Consider the following 18,882-nt stretch of genomic DNA (forward strand, 5'->3'; position numbering starts at 1 on the left):
TTTTTTTTTTTTTTTTTTTGTGGCAATATCCTTAGATATATTCACCCTTCAATGAGTGTTGCATTTATTTACATATGATGGAGAGGCACTGTTCTGGAAGTGGCATCTTTCTCAACAGTATTATTCACCCAAGTCTTCCAGGGATATAATTATGAGCAAACATTTGTAAATGACATGCATGCCTGCCAAGCAGACGGCTCTCCAGATGCCAGTGTTTTGTTATCTTCTCTCTTGGCAGTTTTTCCAGTTTATATTCCCCTCCTTCAGACTGTATGGAGGCTTTCTTACGTTGTTGCTGTTTTTTCCTCTAAAGAAAAAAATGCTGAATGACCTCAACGTCACCTCTGCAACATAAACAGTATGATTCTGAGGTTCAGAATGTTTCTTTAAAGTTTAAAGTGTCAAGTTTCATTTAGTTGATTCAATTGTCATAAAACGAAAAGTGGCCTCTCAGAAAACCAGCCTCTGTTTGTCCCGAGGCAAAGTGATGATGGAAAGAATGACATGGTAAAATTTATTTTGAGCCTGTAAAACAAAAAGCCTCGGATCAAATCCTCGGATGGTGCAAGTCTTCTTACAGTAATTGTTAGTTCATTGATTCGGGCTTCCTAATGAATTAAATGTCTGGCTTCTCTGAAGGAAAAATTATAGCCCAAACATGCCAGTTGCAAAGGAAATTAAGGTAGAGTTCTGTCAACACTTCTCTTCATGAGTGGAAAGTATTCACATCTGAGGTAGAGCATCTTTAAGAATGAATTTGGAAGAATGCTTTGTATGTCAGGAGTTTTATGCTTTTCTGATTTCATTTCCAAATTTACCAGGGTTTTTGGATGAGTAAGATCCTGGAATCTGAGTTTTTTTTAAAGCTATTATATTTTAGATTTGCAAAATCAGATTGAATTTTATGCTCTTACCCTGTGATTTAAATGTGTGTTTCCTTTGGGATTAATTCTATTTAAAAACTAAATAAAGCTGTGTGGTTTTCTGTCTAAAAGGAAGCTTTGAAAAATCCTTCACAGCTGAAAGAACTGCCTATGTATACATAATACATGTACATACATACATATATACATGTCCTTTGAGATGGGAAGGCAGACCCTACTTATCTTCACTCCTCAAATGCAGAATACCTTCAGCCTCTTCAGAGGCTGACAAAATCCTCAAAGACTCACTCCCAAACTTCCATGTATATCTCTTCATCAAAGATAACGAAGCATACAGCGTTAAGCAGCTGCTTATCTAGTTGGCTGCAATGCTTTGGGTGGAAAACTGGCCCTGGAAAAGAGCAGAGCTGGCCTAATTAACTGAATGACTGGGGATGTCTAATAGGCTATCTAAAGCACACTAAGGTCTTCTCGTTGCCTGGAGCCAGCATCTTCTACCCTGATACAATGAGTAAATAATTAAGATTTTTTTTGCTTTTTATTTATTTTTTCTTCCCCTATAACTGCCAAACCTTTAGTCTTGTGATGGTAAGCAAAAAATTCGATCTCATTTAGCAATGATCCAGCTGTGGGCTGACTTTTGGTCTTTCAGTTTAGAGTTTTATTGTCGTTTCAGCTTTACTACAGGTACAAGCACTTGTGGGGCTGATGAAGAACCTGAATGCAGGTTTGCTCTCCCTATAGCTCTGTAGATAATTGAATCTTCTGCAGAGACTTTGTGCAGAGCTGATCTTGCTGTAGTTTTTGTGCATGATCACTGTTGTCACTTTTCTTCTTCCTTCAGGTAAAGGTCATTTAAGACTTAGACATGCAATTTTCCTCCCTAACTGGAGCTGTGAAGCCAGTACCTTTTCCTCTGGCCTCTCTTTGCTCCTTTCTCATTACCTGACTCTGCTGTCCACAAAGGAAAGTTATCATTAGAGATAATTGTCTAAAAACTGTTTTCACATTCAGACACAGGATATAACAGGTAAAACCACCAATATCTGAACTGTAAGAAGAATATTTCAAATTTAATCCAAACATATCAAATGTAATCCAGCCATGGCATTTCTCATCCTTGTTTTTAAGGGCCTTTCTCTGTTCCTAGAGGCATTGTGAATCCCTCATGAACAAAAACGAAGCAGTATCCATTGATGGATAGAGGTGGATTGAGGGGACTTGTACCTCTGCTGGCATAAAGCAACATCACTCCAATGGTTTAGCTAAAGTGATGCTGAGAATCTGGTCTGCTTCTCTGCATCTGAACAGAGTAAAAACTATGGACCCTAAGGGGGATGCTTTGCTTGGAAGAGATAGATAGGGACACCATACTAAGTTCTGCAGACATTCCAAAAACTGCAAAAATTTTAAAATAAGAATCCCCTCTAGTGAAAATAATGGCTTCACCACAAGTACTCAAATTGTAAGGCAAGGAATAAACAATATTGGCAAAATTCACCATTATTAAAACCAGGCCTTTTTTCTTGCCTTGCCTTTTGAGAGCTGATATGTTTCTGTAGGTTTTCTACTTACGTTACTTTGACTTTTGGACCATGATTGAATAAAATAACTGATGTGATTGATAGTGTGAGGGTAGAGTTAAAAGGTGACTCATAATTTTCTCTTGGAAGTAGTCTATGGGTTGAGCACTAGCAGAGAGATTACTGGAGACACAAATGTGCCAGAATGATTTCAGAGTCCCTGATGGGGTTCAGAGTTTCAGCTGGCTGAGATGGTTTTCCTGGCACATCATAAGGAAATTAAACCTGGCAAGAGATGAGCAATGCTGGGACATTCTCCAGCATTTAGAGGTGGAGCTCTGCAATCTGAAGTCTGGATGGGTTTGATGTCTAGTCTAGTTCATGTCTGAGTTATCACCACCTCTCAAAGCTCTCTTCTTGGGTGACAAGCAGGCTGTTTCTCACAATGGAAGACCTTGGGAGGTTTCTGTCTTCTCAGATGATTAGAGAGGCTTGAAGTTCTGACACTTCCTAAATGTTCATGGAGAATCTACTTTTTTAATAGAATTTTTATGGTGCCTTGAACACATTTGAATAGGAATTGGAAGTCTGGATCCCTTCTGGTTCACCCAGAATGTAACTTAAATCCATAACTGCAAATCAAATAGCTTGTGCTGTCTAGAAGACTATTTCCTGGAGTGACTACTATGAGTATTCCCAGGGCTAGTTGCAGTCATTGCTTTAAGATAAGCGGGAGCTGACTTCATATTGGAATTGCCACCATTTCTCTTGCAGTGTTTTACCTAAACTGGTAAATCAGGGGGGTAATTTCTCAGTGATGGTAGACTCTGTCCCTGTTGGCCATCACTGACCTTTGTTTGATTCCTGCTAACCTGCTCATTTACTAAATAGTTCCACAGAGCCTGCTTTTTCTTTTCTTATTTACGTGTGCGATCCTCTTCTTGAAGATAGGAAATCCCATGCAATCCTAAATGAACAACAGTCCATTGTGATATGCACCCTGATCTTTATACTGACCTTATTTAAACTGATGAAGATGCAGGTCTGTTAGCAGTGAATTTTGTGACTAAAAAAATTCCAGAATTCCAGGTCTCCTGTTTGCCATGTTGGCTTTCTCTGTTTTCTGACAGTTGAATAACATTCTTTGTATTAGTTTGACATTAAATAGATGTAATATTAGCGTTCAGAAAGGAATTTGTCTGAAAGTAGTAAATTCAAATCAGTGTATCTGTATCACATTGGGAAAACAAAAAATAAGCTTGATAAATGCCATCAAAGTGCTACATGAAGAAACACTGTGATAAATAAGAAAAAAAAAATTCTGGTTACATCTTTCCAAGCAAGATGTCTCTTAAGCATCTAGACAATTTAAACAGAGATTAACCTGATTGCACTTCAAGTGGGATACAATCCCAACCAAGTAAGCATTCCAAAAGACCCTAGCAGGCTGACTTCTCCCAGTGAGCCTGAGGCCTGCAGTGATATGTGTCGGACTGAAGCTGCTCTAGCCTTTGTTTTGTATTGAAACAGAAGTAAATCTTGGGCTATGAAATACCTTGGCAGCGATCATGAGGTTGGAGTCATTTGTGTTTGACATCAAAGTAAGTAGAGCCCTCCCAGAGTGAATGAGGAAGGAAGAAGGTGTGTCTCCAGCTGTTACACTGAGCAGCCAAGTGGTTGTTGTCTTATTTAGGGGATGCTCTGTGACCTGCAAGACAGACAAGTGTTGATGAACAGTGAGCAGTCAGCAATATTTTCCCTCAGGGTCTTTGTTCCTTTTTTTTTCCCACAGAGAAAGTACAATTAGAGTTCTCCTGTTGCCAAGTGGGTATCTGTCTGTTCCCCTCTTTCACCAGCAATGCTTTACTGTTGACCAGTTGCAACCCAGTTTGGTAAATGGGTACATGTCTTGGTGAAACTAACCATGCCAAGAAGCGGAATGGGAGCAGGATACCCTGGAGAAAGTCTTATCCTTTATTAGCTGTCAGAGTGCCCACAAGAGAGGAAGATACCAGAAAGCAAGCTTTATAAACAGGTCTGTGAGATATGGAAGTGGTTTTCTTATTGAGTCCTTCTGAAACACATTGAGTTGATAACACAAGGTGGGGAAGAAAAAGGAAATGTGAGAACATAATGAAGGAGGCTGAATGAGAAAGGAAGGTACCTGGCTAAAGAGTGACTTTAAGTGAATTCATGGACATAATGGCAATGCAGGCCAGCATTTGGCATCATCAGCTGCGGAAGTGGCAAATTAGTCTCACACTTACTCTTAAGAAGTTTACCCGTTAGCACTGAATATCATTCTTCAAATTTCCAAAACATTCTGAAGTTTTGACAGAATTAGAAAGAAAGGGACTTATCCAAAATTTATTAATTTCAGCCGTCTATCAGCAACCTATCTTAGGTAAAATAGGAGCTAACCTACACAGAGGGAAAAACGTGCGCTTGATTGGCTGGTAGGTAAGTCACCTCTGACTTTGCTTATGTGTTTTACTTTAGAAATCACTGTTAATGAGTTTTTTCAGTTTCATCACTCAAGACTGAGAGACTTATGTGCTGCTGTTTATTTTCAAGATGCATAAATAAAATCCTTTCTGGTAATTTCTGGAAACTAAGAGAGAGAGTATACATTATTCAATTTGTCTGAGTCATACAAGTTGGTAGTATCCAGAAGTAAAATGAATGCTGCTGTGTCATTTTTGATGCAGCATTTTTGTAGCTCAGAATTTCCTCTTACAGAAGGACTGAGATTCTTTACAGTGTGAAGGTGGTTGGTTGTACAGGTTGTCAGACAAACAGGCATGGCACATCTGGGGTTCCCTCTCTCCACTGGTCTGTTTGTTTTGTTCCTTAGCAACTTTTTCTGTGTTACTCTCCTTGGCTGCAAATCAGTAGCACTGGAGACCTTTCTTACCACTCTGATGGGTGCTGGTGTTTATCCTTGCCTAGGAAAACTTTGCTGCTGTGGTATTTGCTTGCACCTGGACAGCACCAGATGCTGGTGTCACTCTCCTGGCTGCAGCTCACGCCTCGTCTGGGCAATGGATGAAAGGAGCAAGCTATACCAGAAGGGTCAAGCAATAGCCTGGTGGGAAGGCTTTTTTTCTTGTAGACAAGTGATCTGATAAAGTTCTGGTGGCCTGGCAGCACTAACAGTGGCTCTCTGCAAGGAATCAGGCGTATCTCTGTATTACTAAAAGATGAATACTCTGTTTTACATGATCTTAGGCTGATCTTTGCCATAAAGGATGTCCAGGCTATAATTTAAGAGTCTGATCCATGTCCTGAGAGACACCATTGGCTCTGACTTACATAGGCCCAGAAAAGTGGAGTTTTGCTAACTAGTACGAAATTGCTATTTTTTTAAACGTTAATTTCAAAATCTAAAATTTAATATATTAAAAATAATCTTTTGTTTTAGGAGGCTTTTGTCTTCTGATCAGGATTTCATATACAAGTTTAAAGTTCCTCTTTTTATGTCACAAAGCAAGCATAGCCCAGAATGTGTATCTAGGAGGTTACAAGGGCTACTGCATGCACTGTTATCCCAGACATTACAATTTTTTCCTTAAAACAAAATGGAGGAGAACACCTCAAGGTGTTGTCTGGAAAAGATGAGGGGTTAGGAACATCGAGACTGGGAAAAGAGGATAAAGGATTTTTATCTTCAAGAAAGTGTCTGAGATAAGCGTCACAATTAGTAGATACTGGCATCTAGGCTGGAACCAAACCCTGCTGGAAAAAGAATGGGGAAGAAGAGGAGCTTGTTGCTAAAGAGATTTATGCTTTTTAATGTGGCTTAGACTTAAGCTTTTTAGCCTTTAGGGCTTGTGTATTGCCATTGGATGAGGAAGAAATATCTGCCTTGAAGTAGAACAAACCACCTCTGTCTTCATCTGAATATTCACTTCAGACAGTGTTTCTTAGAGGGTTTGACTTTGTTTTTGCTACATAATGCCTATTCACCAAGTAATGACATAAAAATGGGTGATTTTGCTTAAACCTACCTAATACTGTTTTATCAACAGAATATTCCCTGTCTTATAAAAGGCAGTGATCGAGAGTTCAGTTTGCATCTGTTACCAGCCCCTTGAGACACAGTGTGAGCTCAGGCTGGACAAGCCCAGAGAGGTCCTGGCCACTGAGCCAAAATGGTGCTTATTATCAGGCAAAAAACAAAAATTGTGTACAAATTTTTCCAACCTCCTTTTCTCATTGTTTTTAGTTCCCTCTTAGGAAATTAGTTCACGAACTTGATTGAAAAACATGCTTTGAGGAAGCACTAAGAACCCATAGCTAAACTGTGGGTGGCCTGTTAGTCTGCTGAACCAAGACTGGACTTATAGCCCAGGTCTGACCTCAGCCACGTTACTTTTGCCTGGAAGGGATGTCGGGCAGTTATTCTAAACTGACTGTCTCCAAACATGCCCTTCCCTCTCTCACTTGCATTTAACGCAGAGGTATTTCCTGGCTTTGGTAGGTTGCCCTTTGCAGAAATAGAGTTAGGCTGGTTTATACCACCTGATTGTCAAAACTACTGTACGTTAAGTTTTTCTTGAAAATGCCCTCTTCTGCATTCTATTTCAGTGGAAAAAGAAGGCCAATTGGTCTGAGATCCCTGGACTGCTGGCGGCCAATTTGGTAGCAGTTACAACGTGCTGAACAGCACTCCCAAACAGACTGCTAATGGCACACAGGCAGACTGACTGCACAGCTAATGTGTGGTGAGGCTGACTTGTCTGAGGCCCTTCCCCATACGCTGTGTATCCCCGTGCTGTCATACACAGTAATCACTGATACTGACTTAAACTCATTTATGATCAATCTTATTAAATACTAAGGAATAGACTTGTAATGCCCTTATTCATGCAGGAGGGGCAGCTCATCCTAGAAAGCTCCTTTGATGGCTGTGTTCATAATAGTAAGTGTTGAACATCCTCCAGCCTCAAGTAATGTCTACTACCTTACGATAACACCTGTTTTTCATGTAGCATCACTATCTCAAATCACAGTAGAGAAAGCATTTTACAAGAAAACATTGGCTCAGTGCCCATAAAATGGTGTCTTTTCTGATGCAAAACAATGACGTTTTCCAAGAAATCAAAATATATGAAGTTTTAGTCAATTAATGCGATGCTTTAATTACGTTATTTTCCCCAAATTATGTCAAACTTGTGGTAGCTTCAGAATGGCACAGGCTAAAGGCCCATAGAAAATGGAGCTGTGGATGAGTGAGACATGGATGAAACAAGGTATTTCAGAACAGACGGCAACATTAACCAACCAAAAGTGGTCTCACACTGACGTCTGCTCAGTGTCGGATCTCCCTACACCAACAATAACCTTTGGGAGATTTTATCTTAAGATCCTCAGTTAATACTTAAAAAAAAATCAAATAACCAATAAAATCACCATATTCTGGGTTTTGAGCTGTACTACTTCTGTTGCATTTCCTATAACTAGCTAGGCCTGCTTTTTGACGTGTATTAATTACTGTGGCTATTTGAAGAGATCCTCATCAAAGACACGAAGGACAACGTTTTCTGTAGCAAGTGTTTAAAAGGTATGGTCTGTTCTGAACTATTTACCTTGTTTTATGTGGTCAATAGAAGGAGAAGTCTCTCTCCAGTCTTGTCACACTATGAGGGGTGGTAAGGTAAGGACTGTAAGCTGTATTTGAAATAACTTGTGTTTCGGCTAGAGTGGAACCTGGCTGAGAGGACATGACTGTTTCCTGAGGTGAATCTGGTCCTAAGAATGGCCTCTCTGCTGTTCGTGAGGAAAATACAGGTTGTATTGAATTTAGAGAAGGAAATAGGTTTTAAGGGAAAACAGCAAGGAACAAGGCCATTGTCTTATAAGTTCAGTGAAGAAAACGTGCTATCCTCAAGGCAGCCTTTCTCTAAAAGCAAAGTTTTGTGAACGCGCTGCAGCTCTGTAGCACGTTGACATCAAGCATCACAAACTAAGGCAGAGCAGCAGGACAGACTGTAACACACTTCTGAGAGGATGCTGGAAGACCAGACAGTTCTCGAGTTATTTCTGCGATGAAGCGGCAGAGAGCTCTCAGACCTTCGGTAAACACGTTGTTTGTTACTGAGGTTCAGGAGAAGGTCAGCCCCATGGCAATCCATTTGTACCCTTTCCAGCAACTGTCAGCATTCTGGATGAGAGCGGCTCTAGCGCTCCAAGGGTCAGGTGAAATCTAGTGGCAGCCAAAATACACACCGCGTTGCCCAACATTTGTGGTTTTTTTCTTCACAAGGATTGATTCAGATCCTCCCCAAATACACGTGTCCTGTAAACATGGCAAGGCTGAAACCCGTGGCCTTTACTGAGCATTAGTCAGAACTAGCCCCAGACGGAAAATGGAAAAAAAGAATGCTATAAAAATGTTTGTAATGCATTTGGTTTTGTAACAGGGTTTATTGGAGAGGGAGGATTGGGAAGAAGCATTTCCCAGTCCCCAAATAACTGCGTTCTCTTTTACACAAGGCTGGAGCAAACTGGTGTACTCTTCCCCTTGCCTATGTATGGGAGGGTTTCTGTTTTAAGCAGTGCTTGGCATTATCCTGTTCTTAGGGACTGATGTTGCTGGAGAATGGTCACGAAGTTTACAGAGTAATTATGTAGCCTGAGTTCAGAGTGTACAGACAGAAATCTGAGGGCTAAATCCACCTTTTGTAGATTTCCATGGGGTAACAGGACAGATGATAACGGCTGCCTTGTGATCTCGGTTAAGGGATGTTTCAGTCAGGGTTGTAACTGACCCCAGTTCCCTTTTGATGGAAGTTTCTCTGAGAGCTGTCCTCTGCGAGGCTGGAGCTGTACCACAGCTCATGGCTGTGATTTAGGAATTCTCCTTTTCCATTCCCGAGGCAGAGTTTTCTCAGACATAATGAGGTTGCAAAAGGCTTTCTGCATACATTGAAGTATGTGGCACAGTTGGATTTGGTTATTTTTCTTTTTAGGGCTAGCTGCAATTGCCTTGGCAAATAGCCTGGTCTAGAGAGGGTTTCTAATAAACATGCCAGCACAGCCGGGAGTTATTAGACAATCTCTTCTACCTCTTAAGCTACACAACCTCAGAATAAGTGCAGTCTTTGCTACCCTCCTTTAGGTGGGGTTGGTTCATAGTTAGCTGTAGCCAGAGTTGAATTTTTTGCCTCCATATTCAGAAAGAATTACTGTTTGCACTGCTTTTCCCTTGCTTCCCTACACCGACTTCGCTCTCTACAGGAATTGGCTCAGCATGATCTGAGGACAGGAGAAAAGAAGAAAATGGAAAGGATTCTCATCTCTGACATAATTTAAACTGCTTTGAAAAAATGAAGGGAATAGTGTACCGGGCTCAGGTAGGTCAGTCTGATAGAATCAAGGAAAGTTCCTGTCTCCATAGATCTTATGTTCAAGCAAAATTGGATTATTTTAACTTTTATTATTTTTATGATGTTAGGACTGAGTTTTTTTTAAAGGGCTCTGAAGAAAGTAAGCTCTAAATGCAACTGAATCCCTTGAAAATCTTAGCTGCAAACATCGCTATTACTTTTTTCTACTTTCCTTTCACCGAATCTCTGTTTTCCTGAGTCATCTGACAGACCCCAATCCACTAAAAATAATCTTTCCCTTTTCTCAGATATCTCAAGAAAAATATTTCTCAAGATTTCTAAAGATTTCTAAAGATTTCTCAAGAGAAATAAAGATTTCTCATAATGTTTTACTGTGCAGGTTCAGTTAACAGCTGTGAAATCATAGCAAATTAATTAACTCTTTGAATGTCCTTCTCCCTGTTTATAACCAATAAGACATTTTTGTTAGTTCATGGACCTATGCTAAGGGTGACTTTTTCCTTTAGCTAAATTCCTCTAAGATTCAAAGTAGCCACAGCAACCTGAATTTAATGCATGTAGTTAATCAGTTTTCTCCTGTACTTTCCTGCTGTGCTTCTGGTCTCAAATACAATCCATCCCTTAATTATTATAATTATTTTTTTTGAGGGAGTCACGACAGACAGCAACATAAAAAACATTTCCTGGCTCCAGTGAAATGATGTCTGTTGTCTCCCGTGGTTGACATTGTTTTCTGAAATTTCCTAAGGAAGATATATTGTAGGAAAAAAAAAAAAGAAACTTTGTCATCTTTCATGTACTACAGTCCAAACATTTTTATATTTCATTAAAATTCCAGACCTCAATTTATCATTCCCAAGCTGATGACTAAGCCTGTAAGTCTAATGGTATACGTTGTATTATTAAAGGATTTTGTGTGAGATACACTTAATATGTACCAGCTTGATTTCCTTATAGTGTAGGGTGGGACAGATCTTGTGGCTAAGAAGGAAGGAGTAGCTCTGATGTAGTTTGACTTTTGTAGGCCTTTGGCAATCTCTCTCCAAAGCATGAGAATTCAGAGTAATTCAAACTTCTGTAATGTGGTTGTATAGCTGATGAAGTAAATCACTTGGAGCACTCTCAAACTGGCATTCCATCAGTGGAGTCCAACACAGATTTCACTTAGGCTGGTACTACGCAGTATTTTCATTACTGTTTGGATGAAGGACCAGAAAGCCAGATACTGTGATGCTATAGAACACAAGTTGGGATGGGATCACAAGCCTGTCAATGGGATTTAGAATTCAAACTTACCTGGATGTCTTGGTAAAGCAGTGTGGAAAAAATAGGATGGAATTTCTCATCCCTTCATGAACACAAGTATAGTGCTTTGTTGGTAAGCAACTTCATGGCTAAGATAGGGAGAAAGAATTGCTGGGCAGCAAGTTCCTAGAATAGGATCAGAGGATGGATCACAGTCTGAGTAACAAGTCAAATATGTGAAACTGCAGTGAAAATGACAGAAAAATGGCACCTCGTCTTCAGTAAGCAAGAGCCTTGAGCTCTGCTCAGCTCTGTGAGGCCTTGTTTGGAGTATTATTTCTGGGCTTGACTGCCACGTTTCACCAGTGATGCAGACTGTGTAATGCTAGATGTCAGATATTTTGAGCTCACGTGGTGCAACAAGGATTGGAAGTGACATGAGCGGACTTATGGTATGCAGATGAAAGTCTGATGTGAAAATAAGAGCATCAGGGTTTTCAGCAGGACCTCAAGCCCCTGTGGCCTCTTACCTCCCTTTTTAGCCTCTGTACCTCCTAACTGTAGATCTCCAGATGGTGTTTATTTCAGTATGCACATGCATAAGAGGAGAACTGGGGAGAGCTCTGTGTCTTGGGTGGTAGAATGCTCCCTGTGTGCATAAATGATGCAGCAGCTGCATTTATTAGTGTGGTTGTGTCATAAATAGCGTGGCTATTAAATGTTAATAATGTACAGTAGGATCCAGTAAGCTCCTCTAAACCTCTACTTGGAAGTGTGAAGATGTTTGTCTGTTTTACAGCACAGATAACGTGGGCTGACCCTGAGTAAAGGGATTAGGGTGAAGCTGCTATGTGTGTAAGGGAAGTACTTCTGGTGCAACTCAGAACCCAAGTGCTTAGGTCGCAAGGTAGAGCAGGCAGCAGTCTCCTGAAAATGCCTGGGACACATGGCCATCTCCTTTCTGTCTTTTCCTTATAACTCCTCTCCTGTTAGCTGGGTTGTTCCTCAACTATCCTAAGTTATCACCACTGGGACCATTACTGGAAAAGTGATATTTTTTTTTGACACACCTGGAATGAACAAAAGTGCTTAAAGATCCTCACAAGGACGTTACTATAATATATTAGCATATTTCCAACTGCCTTGGGGGAATTGTGTCTTAGATGGCTAATTACATCTCGAAAGTACTCCTCAGAATGTGTGATGTTGTCTTGATGTTGTCTAGGTGGTGAAAGCATAGAGCTGACAGTGGCTGTAACCTGCACCTGGGTATTCCTGGACATCTCACCTAGGCTGCAAAGTGACATTGTCAGAGAAGCTGTTCTAATGTCTGTAATTAATGCCGAGAGAAACAGAAGTAAATGTCATTTCTTTCGCTGTTCATCTCAGAAGTCAGACTCTCCCAGGCAGTTTCATAACAGTGGATTTATCAAGCAGGATCCTGAAGCATGCAGGGACCGCAGTGGAACTGGTGAGGTGCTGTCTGTGCACTCTGCTGTTCCGTGTTTACTCTGGACCCTAGTGGTCCGCAAATGCTAATCTCGTCCATATGTCTGGCATTCAGCAAATGCTGCTCTCTGTTTTTTTCTCTGAGGATTGTGTGAGATATGAGACACACTTCAATTAAAAAAAAAAAGGGTTTAACGTGGTTGTTTTTGGCAAAGAAAACCAAATAAGATAAGACATTTGTAATACATGGTAGGGCTTGCTTTCTTTCAAAGCCAATGAAAGTTTTGGCTTCCTATAGTGACAGAAAAGTTTGAACAATTTTAATCCTGGAGGATCAATTTATCCCTTGTTCATTATGCAAGTAAAATAACATTTTGAAAGGAAAAACAAACTAGAAATTATTACTACCAGACATACATGGAAATGGGGTATGCAACTTGAGTCTACCAAAGCTGGGTTTGGAATCTTTGCTCCCAAGTATCCAAAATGGGATCCAAGTAAAGGCTGAGTGGTACTGATATCAACTGATAGTAACCTCTGCAACAGGCAGCTGCATTGGTTTGTGTTAGCTGAAGTGCTGGTCTGAAGTTCCTGTTACTGTTCCGTGTCAGAGCACCCAGACAGGTGAATGAATCTATCTTTTCTGCAGAATAATATATTGTACGTGGTCAGGTGTCCTCTTGCTGACCATTTTGTTACTCAAAATTTTTGTTAAGGTTAGTTACTAAGCTTTGAAGTTTTCTCTAACTGAAGCCACATGTAAGAACTACTAACAGAACAATGTCACGTAATGATCAGTCATTTGTTGGCCAACAGGCATTTAAAATTCCTACCAGTTGTTATTTCATAAGAAAAGTCTCATGCCAAATATCGTATTCTTAAAGAAAGCAGCAGCAGATCCCTGCGTTACATATGCACACATGCATTATGTACTGACATACAGTGAGCCACCCTAGGCTGCCATCTGCTAAAGCAGCCCAGGAAAACAGGCTTTCAGCTCAGAACTGAGGTTCTTTTTTCCTCTGAAAATAAGTTCAGCTGGCACTGGTTTCTAACAGTACCATCAAAGGGAAGACTGAGAGGTTTTGACATGCCTGTGGTGTTTAGCCAGGCTTGGGTTGAAATTTTGTATTTTGGGGTTGTCATCTAGAATTATCAAAGGACTGTGAGAATCCACAAGGTGAGTAGCACAGCTCCTCATGCTGCTGCTAACGAACTGGAAAGTCTGTGGTAAATTTGGAGACTCCTGCCATGTTGACGTGAGGTGAGTTAGTTATTCTGCATTTCCAATGCCTGGATATAAGGTCATTTCCTTCCAACAGTGGTGAAATCTAGGGTTATTCTTATACTGTGAAACAGCAGAATTTCTTACCAATGTCTGTTCTCCTGTCCTCTTAACCAGTCAGCAAAGGAATGATTCAGATGAAGCATCATGAGCAATCCCAGTGTTGAAAGCAGTGAGCTGCATCTCAACGATGGGACTTTCAGATCGCCTCTTTCCCAAAGTATCGCTTGGCCCTCTCTGAGACTACGAGGCCACGTATGTGGCAGTTCAGAAAAACCTTTCTACCAAGGGTAACAAACACAGTATTGCTGTAAAATGTATCCCTGCGGCTTCCCTGTGTGTGATGATAGTTAGAGGTGCTCCTTTTAGTGCCTTGACCTGCAGCCTATCATTGTACCCCTTGGGAAAGACACAGCAAGGGGGCAAGCTGGGGAGGAGCAGGGAGATGCCACAGCTATGCTTTGGTGCGAATCTGCTTGTAAATAGGATGGAGACAGGAAAGCAATGGGAGAGGAGGAGCCAGATCAAAGAGCCCCACAGACTGGGAGGCATGTTTCAGACATGTGCATGTTTTCTGCCTTCTTCAGTGCTGAGTGGCAGTGGTCATTGCAGCAACTCACACTGTTTGTGGAGGAGGGTTTCCAGTCTGGCAGCCAAGGGAGTGGCAATGACAGAAGAGCTTAGAGTTCTGGCCTCAGTAGCATCATTTCCTACTAATTTTCTACTTTTCTTGATTTTTTTTCCCCGTCAAAGTCTTTCCCTGTAATGTTTCCTTCTTCTCCTTTCACTTACTTTCAGCTCCACATCAACTGCCCTAATGTCAAAAAAATCTTCCAAATACTGAAGTCCTCAAAGATCACTTGCAGCTGAGAGCAGAACTAGGAACTCTGGCAAAAAATGGCTGAATTCTGATGATCAGAAAAGGCAACACAGTCTACATATAAGAATTTTAATAATTCTGTGTATCCTGACTTGTAAATATATTCAGTGCCAGAGCACTTTTGAATTTCCTGGTACAGAATCTCTGTGTTTTGACTGGGAGAACAGCAAATGTGAATATGATGTGGAACGTGTGGGGAGGGATAGCTGGCAGAAGCATGCTGTGATCTTTTGCAGTAACCTCTGATTTGCTTTGCTAGGATCTCTGTGAAGACCCCCACCTGTTTGTGAATGGAATCAGCTCCCATGACTTGCACCAAGGCAGCTTGGGGAACTGCTGGTTTGTGGCTGCATGCTCCTGCTTAGCTCTGAGGAAGCCCCTCTGGCAACAGGTAGGTGATCAATGTGCTTGGTGCATGAAATATGGCCAGTAAACCCTGGATGTTTCCCTCACTATCAGCCAATAGTTTTCCATCTAGGGATAATGCACCTCTGACGATTGGTGAATTTTGGTGGATTCCAATCTTCCCTTTCTTTAGAAGTTCATTTTTCCTGTTACGAGACCTCCCCACTGCACAGTTTCATTGAGCACCAAGGAACACGTATAGCAAAGCCAGAGGGTGCAATGGTCATTCTCTGCAGATCGATTCAAATATTACTTTCCTAAAAGTGTATTTGAAACGGGGCTATATTGGACTTTGTACCAAATCCACCATTTTTTTCACTGCTTCGTCTATTTAAGGTCCACTGCTTTAGAAGCTGAATACCACACAGTGCATGCTCAAGGACACTCTGCCCTCCGAATAAAACTTAACATAGTGCATTTAATGACCTTTCCCTTTTGCATATTTTCTCAGGTGATTCCAGACTTTGAAGAACAAGAATGGGACTCTGAAAAGCCAGAGAAATACGCTGGGATTTTCCGTTTCCGTTTCTGGTGCTTTGGCAAATGGACAGAGGTGGTGGTTGATGATCTGCTGCCAACAATAGATGGGAAGTTGATCTACTGCCATTCCAATGTGAAAAATGAATTCTGGAGCGCGTTATTGGAGAAAGCTTATGCAAAGTATGATTTAATTTATTACCCTTTTAGACCTCAGTGCAGTCCCTTCTATCCATCTGCTTGTTTCATCTCTCAACCCTATCATACTTTCCAAGGGTTTTAGGTTTGCTTCTAGTAGAGAACCTTAAAAAATGAAAACTCTTTTTTTTTTTTTTTAATCTGCATGGAGGAGTGCAACACACTGTACTTAGCAGCCCAAAGCCTTAAGGATCTTTCCACTCCTTTCCTAGCAAGTGTTTATCTGCAATCTGCAGTTTTGCTTTGTTTTTTTTCCCCTGGTGAGCCACAAATACATTACCTACATTCAAACCAAATTAGAGTACTTCTAACAGCCACTTAGTGAATAAGAATGTTCTGTGTTACTTCTAGGCTGGCTGGATCTTATGAAGCCCTGGATGGAGGCAGTGCTGCAGATGCAATTGTGGATTTCACTGGAGCAGTGGCAGAATCTATTGACTTGGTACAGGGCAAATACAGTGAGATTATTTCTGAGCAGATGAAGCTGTTTGAAGACTTGCTGAAAGTGCATAAAAGAGGCGGGTTGATCAGCTGTTTCATCACGGTACATATGGAGAGCTGGATATTAAAAGTTTATTTCAATGAACTTTTTTATCTGGAAAAAACACTATTAGTACCATAAGTATATCGAATGTTTATCTGTATGCTTTGGAAAAGCTTTGTGTGGAGAAAACTAGCAAGTTGACAGTGTTCTCAGCCAAGTGCAACTCCAGAGCCACCAAATACAATCATAAAACCACAAAGCCACTTGTGCTCTCGGCCACACTACTGTGGATCTGGAATGCCATTCTTTCTGAATGGTCACAGTTGTGTATTGACCCAAGGTTAATCCACCTAGAATGTCCTAATTTACAGGCCAGATGGCAGCATTCAGTTTCTTTATTTCCTAAGGAAATTCATTTAGAGAAAACATTTCTCCTGGCACTAAGCTGCTGGGACTTGCTGACTCTGCTTGTGAGGATGCAGTCAGTGGAACACCAGAGGAACTGAAAGGCTGAGCTAGCTTGGCCCCTTAAGCACTCTGTCTCACAGATGGGGAATTTAAAGCAAAGATCTTATTGCTGTCATGCTTAACTATTTCCTGCCTTGCAATCTGTAGTGTTTTTGCTAAATCCATATTAAATTGATGGACCCCCAGTGTAGGTTCATTCAGAAAATCTTGTTAGTATTACATTCATTGTGCAGTTATCTACAACAACAGGAAATCAGCCATGTTTGGAGGTGCCTGAGAACATCATCTGTCTAGCTAGGCCTGGCCATGCACTGCCTTGTGCCAGTACCATGGTACCAAAGAGGAACACCTGGTACTTTGTGGGAGATTAACTTGAAACAGAGAACTCTGCTGGGATAGAAGAGGAGTCCTGAACTGTTCCTCCCAGCAGAACAGGCAACAGCTCAGAAACAAATTCTTCTAGGTCTTTGGTGTTTGTACCTTTGTCAAGAGGTCTGAATTTGTATTTAAAAATAATTCATTCCATCTGGTTTGCTTGGACCAGGCCATACGTACTGGTGTGATGGTTATTAACAGTATTTATGGGATGACAGGTTGCTCACAAATGCTGAGGCAGTTCAGTTTCCTAACACAGATCTGGTGAGGGATAGACAAAATAGTTGTAATTTAAAAAGCAATTAATTTGGCAGTTGTAATGCCTTCACTTCTTCCTGGCATTACATTTCTGCCGGTCAAATTAAACATAGTTACTTCTAAACTTGATTACACATGGACTGTTCCTATTGGTTTGGCTTGACTCATCTGCATTTATCACTTTTTGATAGAAGCATTATACTCTCCATCTAGCAAGCTTTATTGTGTGTATTTAATACTCAGGTGGCTTCATTGCTGACTTACAAACATGTCATCATTTTTCTTGGATTTCAGAATAGCCCTGAGCTTTACCATTTGGAAATTTGAACAGACGGCAGATATTTAAATTTCTCATTAAAATAAATATATAAATGGTTTCAGAATGAGGTGGGAAAGGCAACCCAGCAGTATAGGAAAAGCCTGGGGATAATAAAGGCAGCAGGAGAGGTTACAGACTCCTGTGCTGTGAAGGACTCTTAGTTGTGAAAAATGTAAGCGAAAGTGTTACATTGGAGAAAGCCCAAACCCCTTGGAAATGTCAGCAAGTCTTGATGTAACACATGAGCTGATTCTTTTGGAGTCGTTGTCAGTGAAAGGCAGAGAGGTCCGGGGGAGAGTCTCACTTGCAAAGACATGTCTTTTCTGATTTGATAGAAATTTCTCTTTTGACTTTTTTTTTTTTTCTGATTTCTTATCTTTGGGGACGAAACAGTTTTGTGTCAGTGCAATGCCTCCCTGAGGAGAAGGACCCTGTCTGTTTAGACCAGAGACATTTTGAAATGGATAAAAATATTGGAGATAGTACTACATGCTGTTCATAATTCTAATAAGTCCTTCTCTCTCCACCAGAGCAAAGGCTTGCTTGGTCATTGAACTCTTAATTAGGTTATTACAAGTTATACATGGGGATCTGCACTGAGTCGAATCTGCTGTTCTTGCTGTCCAAGAGATACATGTCTTAAGGCATGTGGGTTATGGCCCCATACAGGAGAGAGAGATCCTGCAAAGCTGCCCATGCTGCCTTCAGATAGGATGTGATGAATCCAGAGGCATGGCCATTTGGATTGTTTCTGTCTTGGAAGCAGCATTATAGCACTGGCACAGCTTTAATTTTTCCACTGTCCTGCCTGGTATGTGTTGCTCGGAAACACTGCTGCACTAGCTTTGTAAAGGGCCCGTCATTCAGAGCAGCTCCAGCATCTGTATCTGATGCTGCTTTTCTGGTTTTAGAGGTACTTAGAAGATTTTGATCTGGATGTGTTAAATAAAATTCCTAGGAAAGCCTGCAGATCTGCCTGTTGCCATATGAGAGAGGCCTGAAAGATCAGGAGTGATGTGAAGGAAATGTCTGATAAATGGCTAGAAAGCTTTCTTGCTTGTGCCTCGTGTTTTTATCCCTGCAGATAGTGCAGTGATTTCCTGGGTATCAAATCCACCCCAATACAGAAACGGGCACTGGACTCACCAGTAAGCCCTTAGGCCCTACAAAGTGTCCAGCTGAGGACACAAACAGGCAGTGCTACATCTGAGCATAGTCATCAGTATCCAGAGGGCCGTTCTGTAAAGACAACAGCACTTCAGAAGGGCTGGTAAAGGTTGTTC

General features: G+C 41.0%; 1 protein-coding gene across 8 annotated transcripts in view; it reads left to right on the plus strand.

The window, feature by feature from the left end:
- Positions 1-18,882, plus strand: part of CAPN6 (calpain 6) — a 60,244-nt gene that overhangs the window by 23,722 nt on the left and 17,640 nt on the right. For 7 of the 8 annotated variants that reach the window (XM_040572316.1, XM_040572322.1, XM_040572314.1 and 4 more), the window contains 3 exons: positions 14,875-15,006; positions 15,472-15,680; positions 16,047-16,239. In XM_040572316.1, the coding sequence (XP_040428250.1) occupies positions 14,875-15,006; positions 15,472-15,680; positions 16,047-16,239 (534 nt within the window). Of the gene's footprint in view, positions 1-8,839; positions 9,763-14,874; positions 15,007-15,471; positions 15,681-16,046; positions 16,240-18,882 lie in introns of those variants that run through there. The other variant, XM_040572320.1, reaches the window with a different exon arrangement.

Source organism: Cygnus olor, chromosome 13 (genome assembly GCF_009769625.2).
Source record: "Cygnus olor isolate bCygOlo1 chromosome 13, bCygOlo1.pri.v2, whole genome shotgun sequence".
In the NCBI taxonomy this organism is placed as follows: domain Eukaryota; kingdom Metazoa; phylum Chordata; class Aves; order Anseriformes; family Anatidae; genus Cygnus; species Cygnus olor.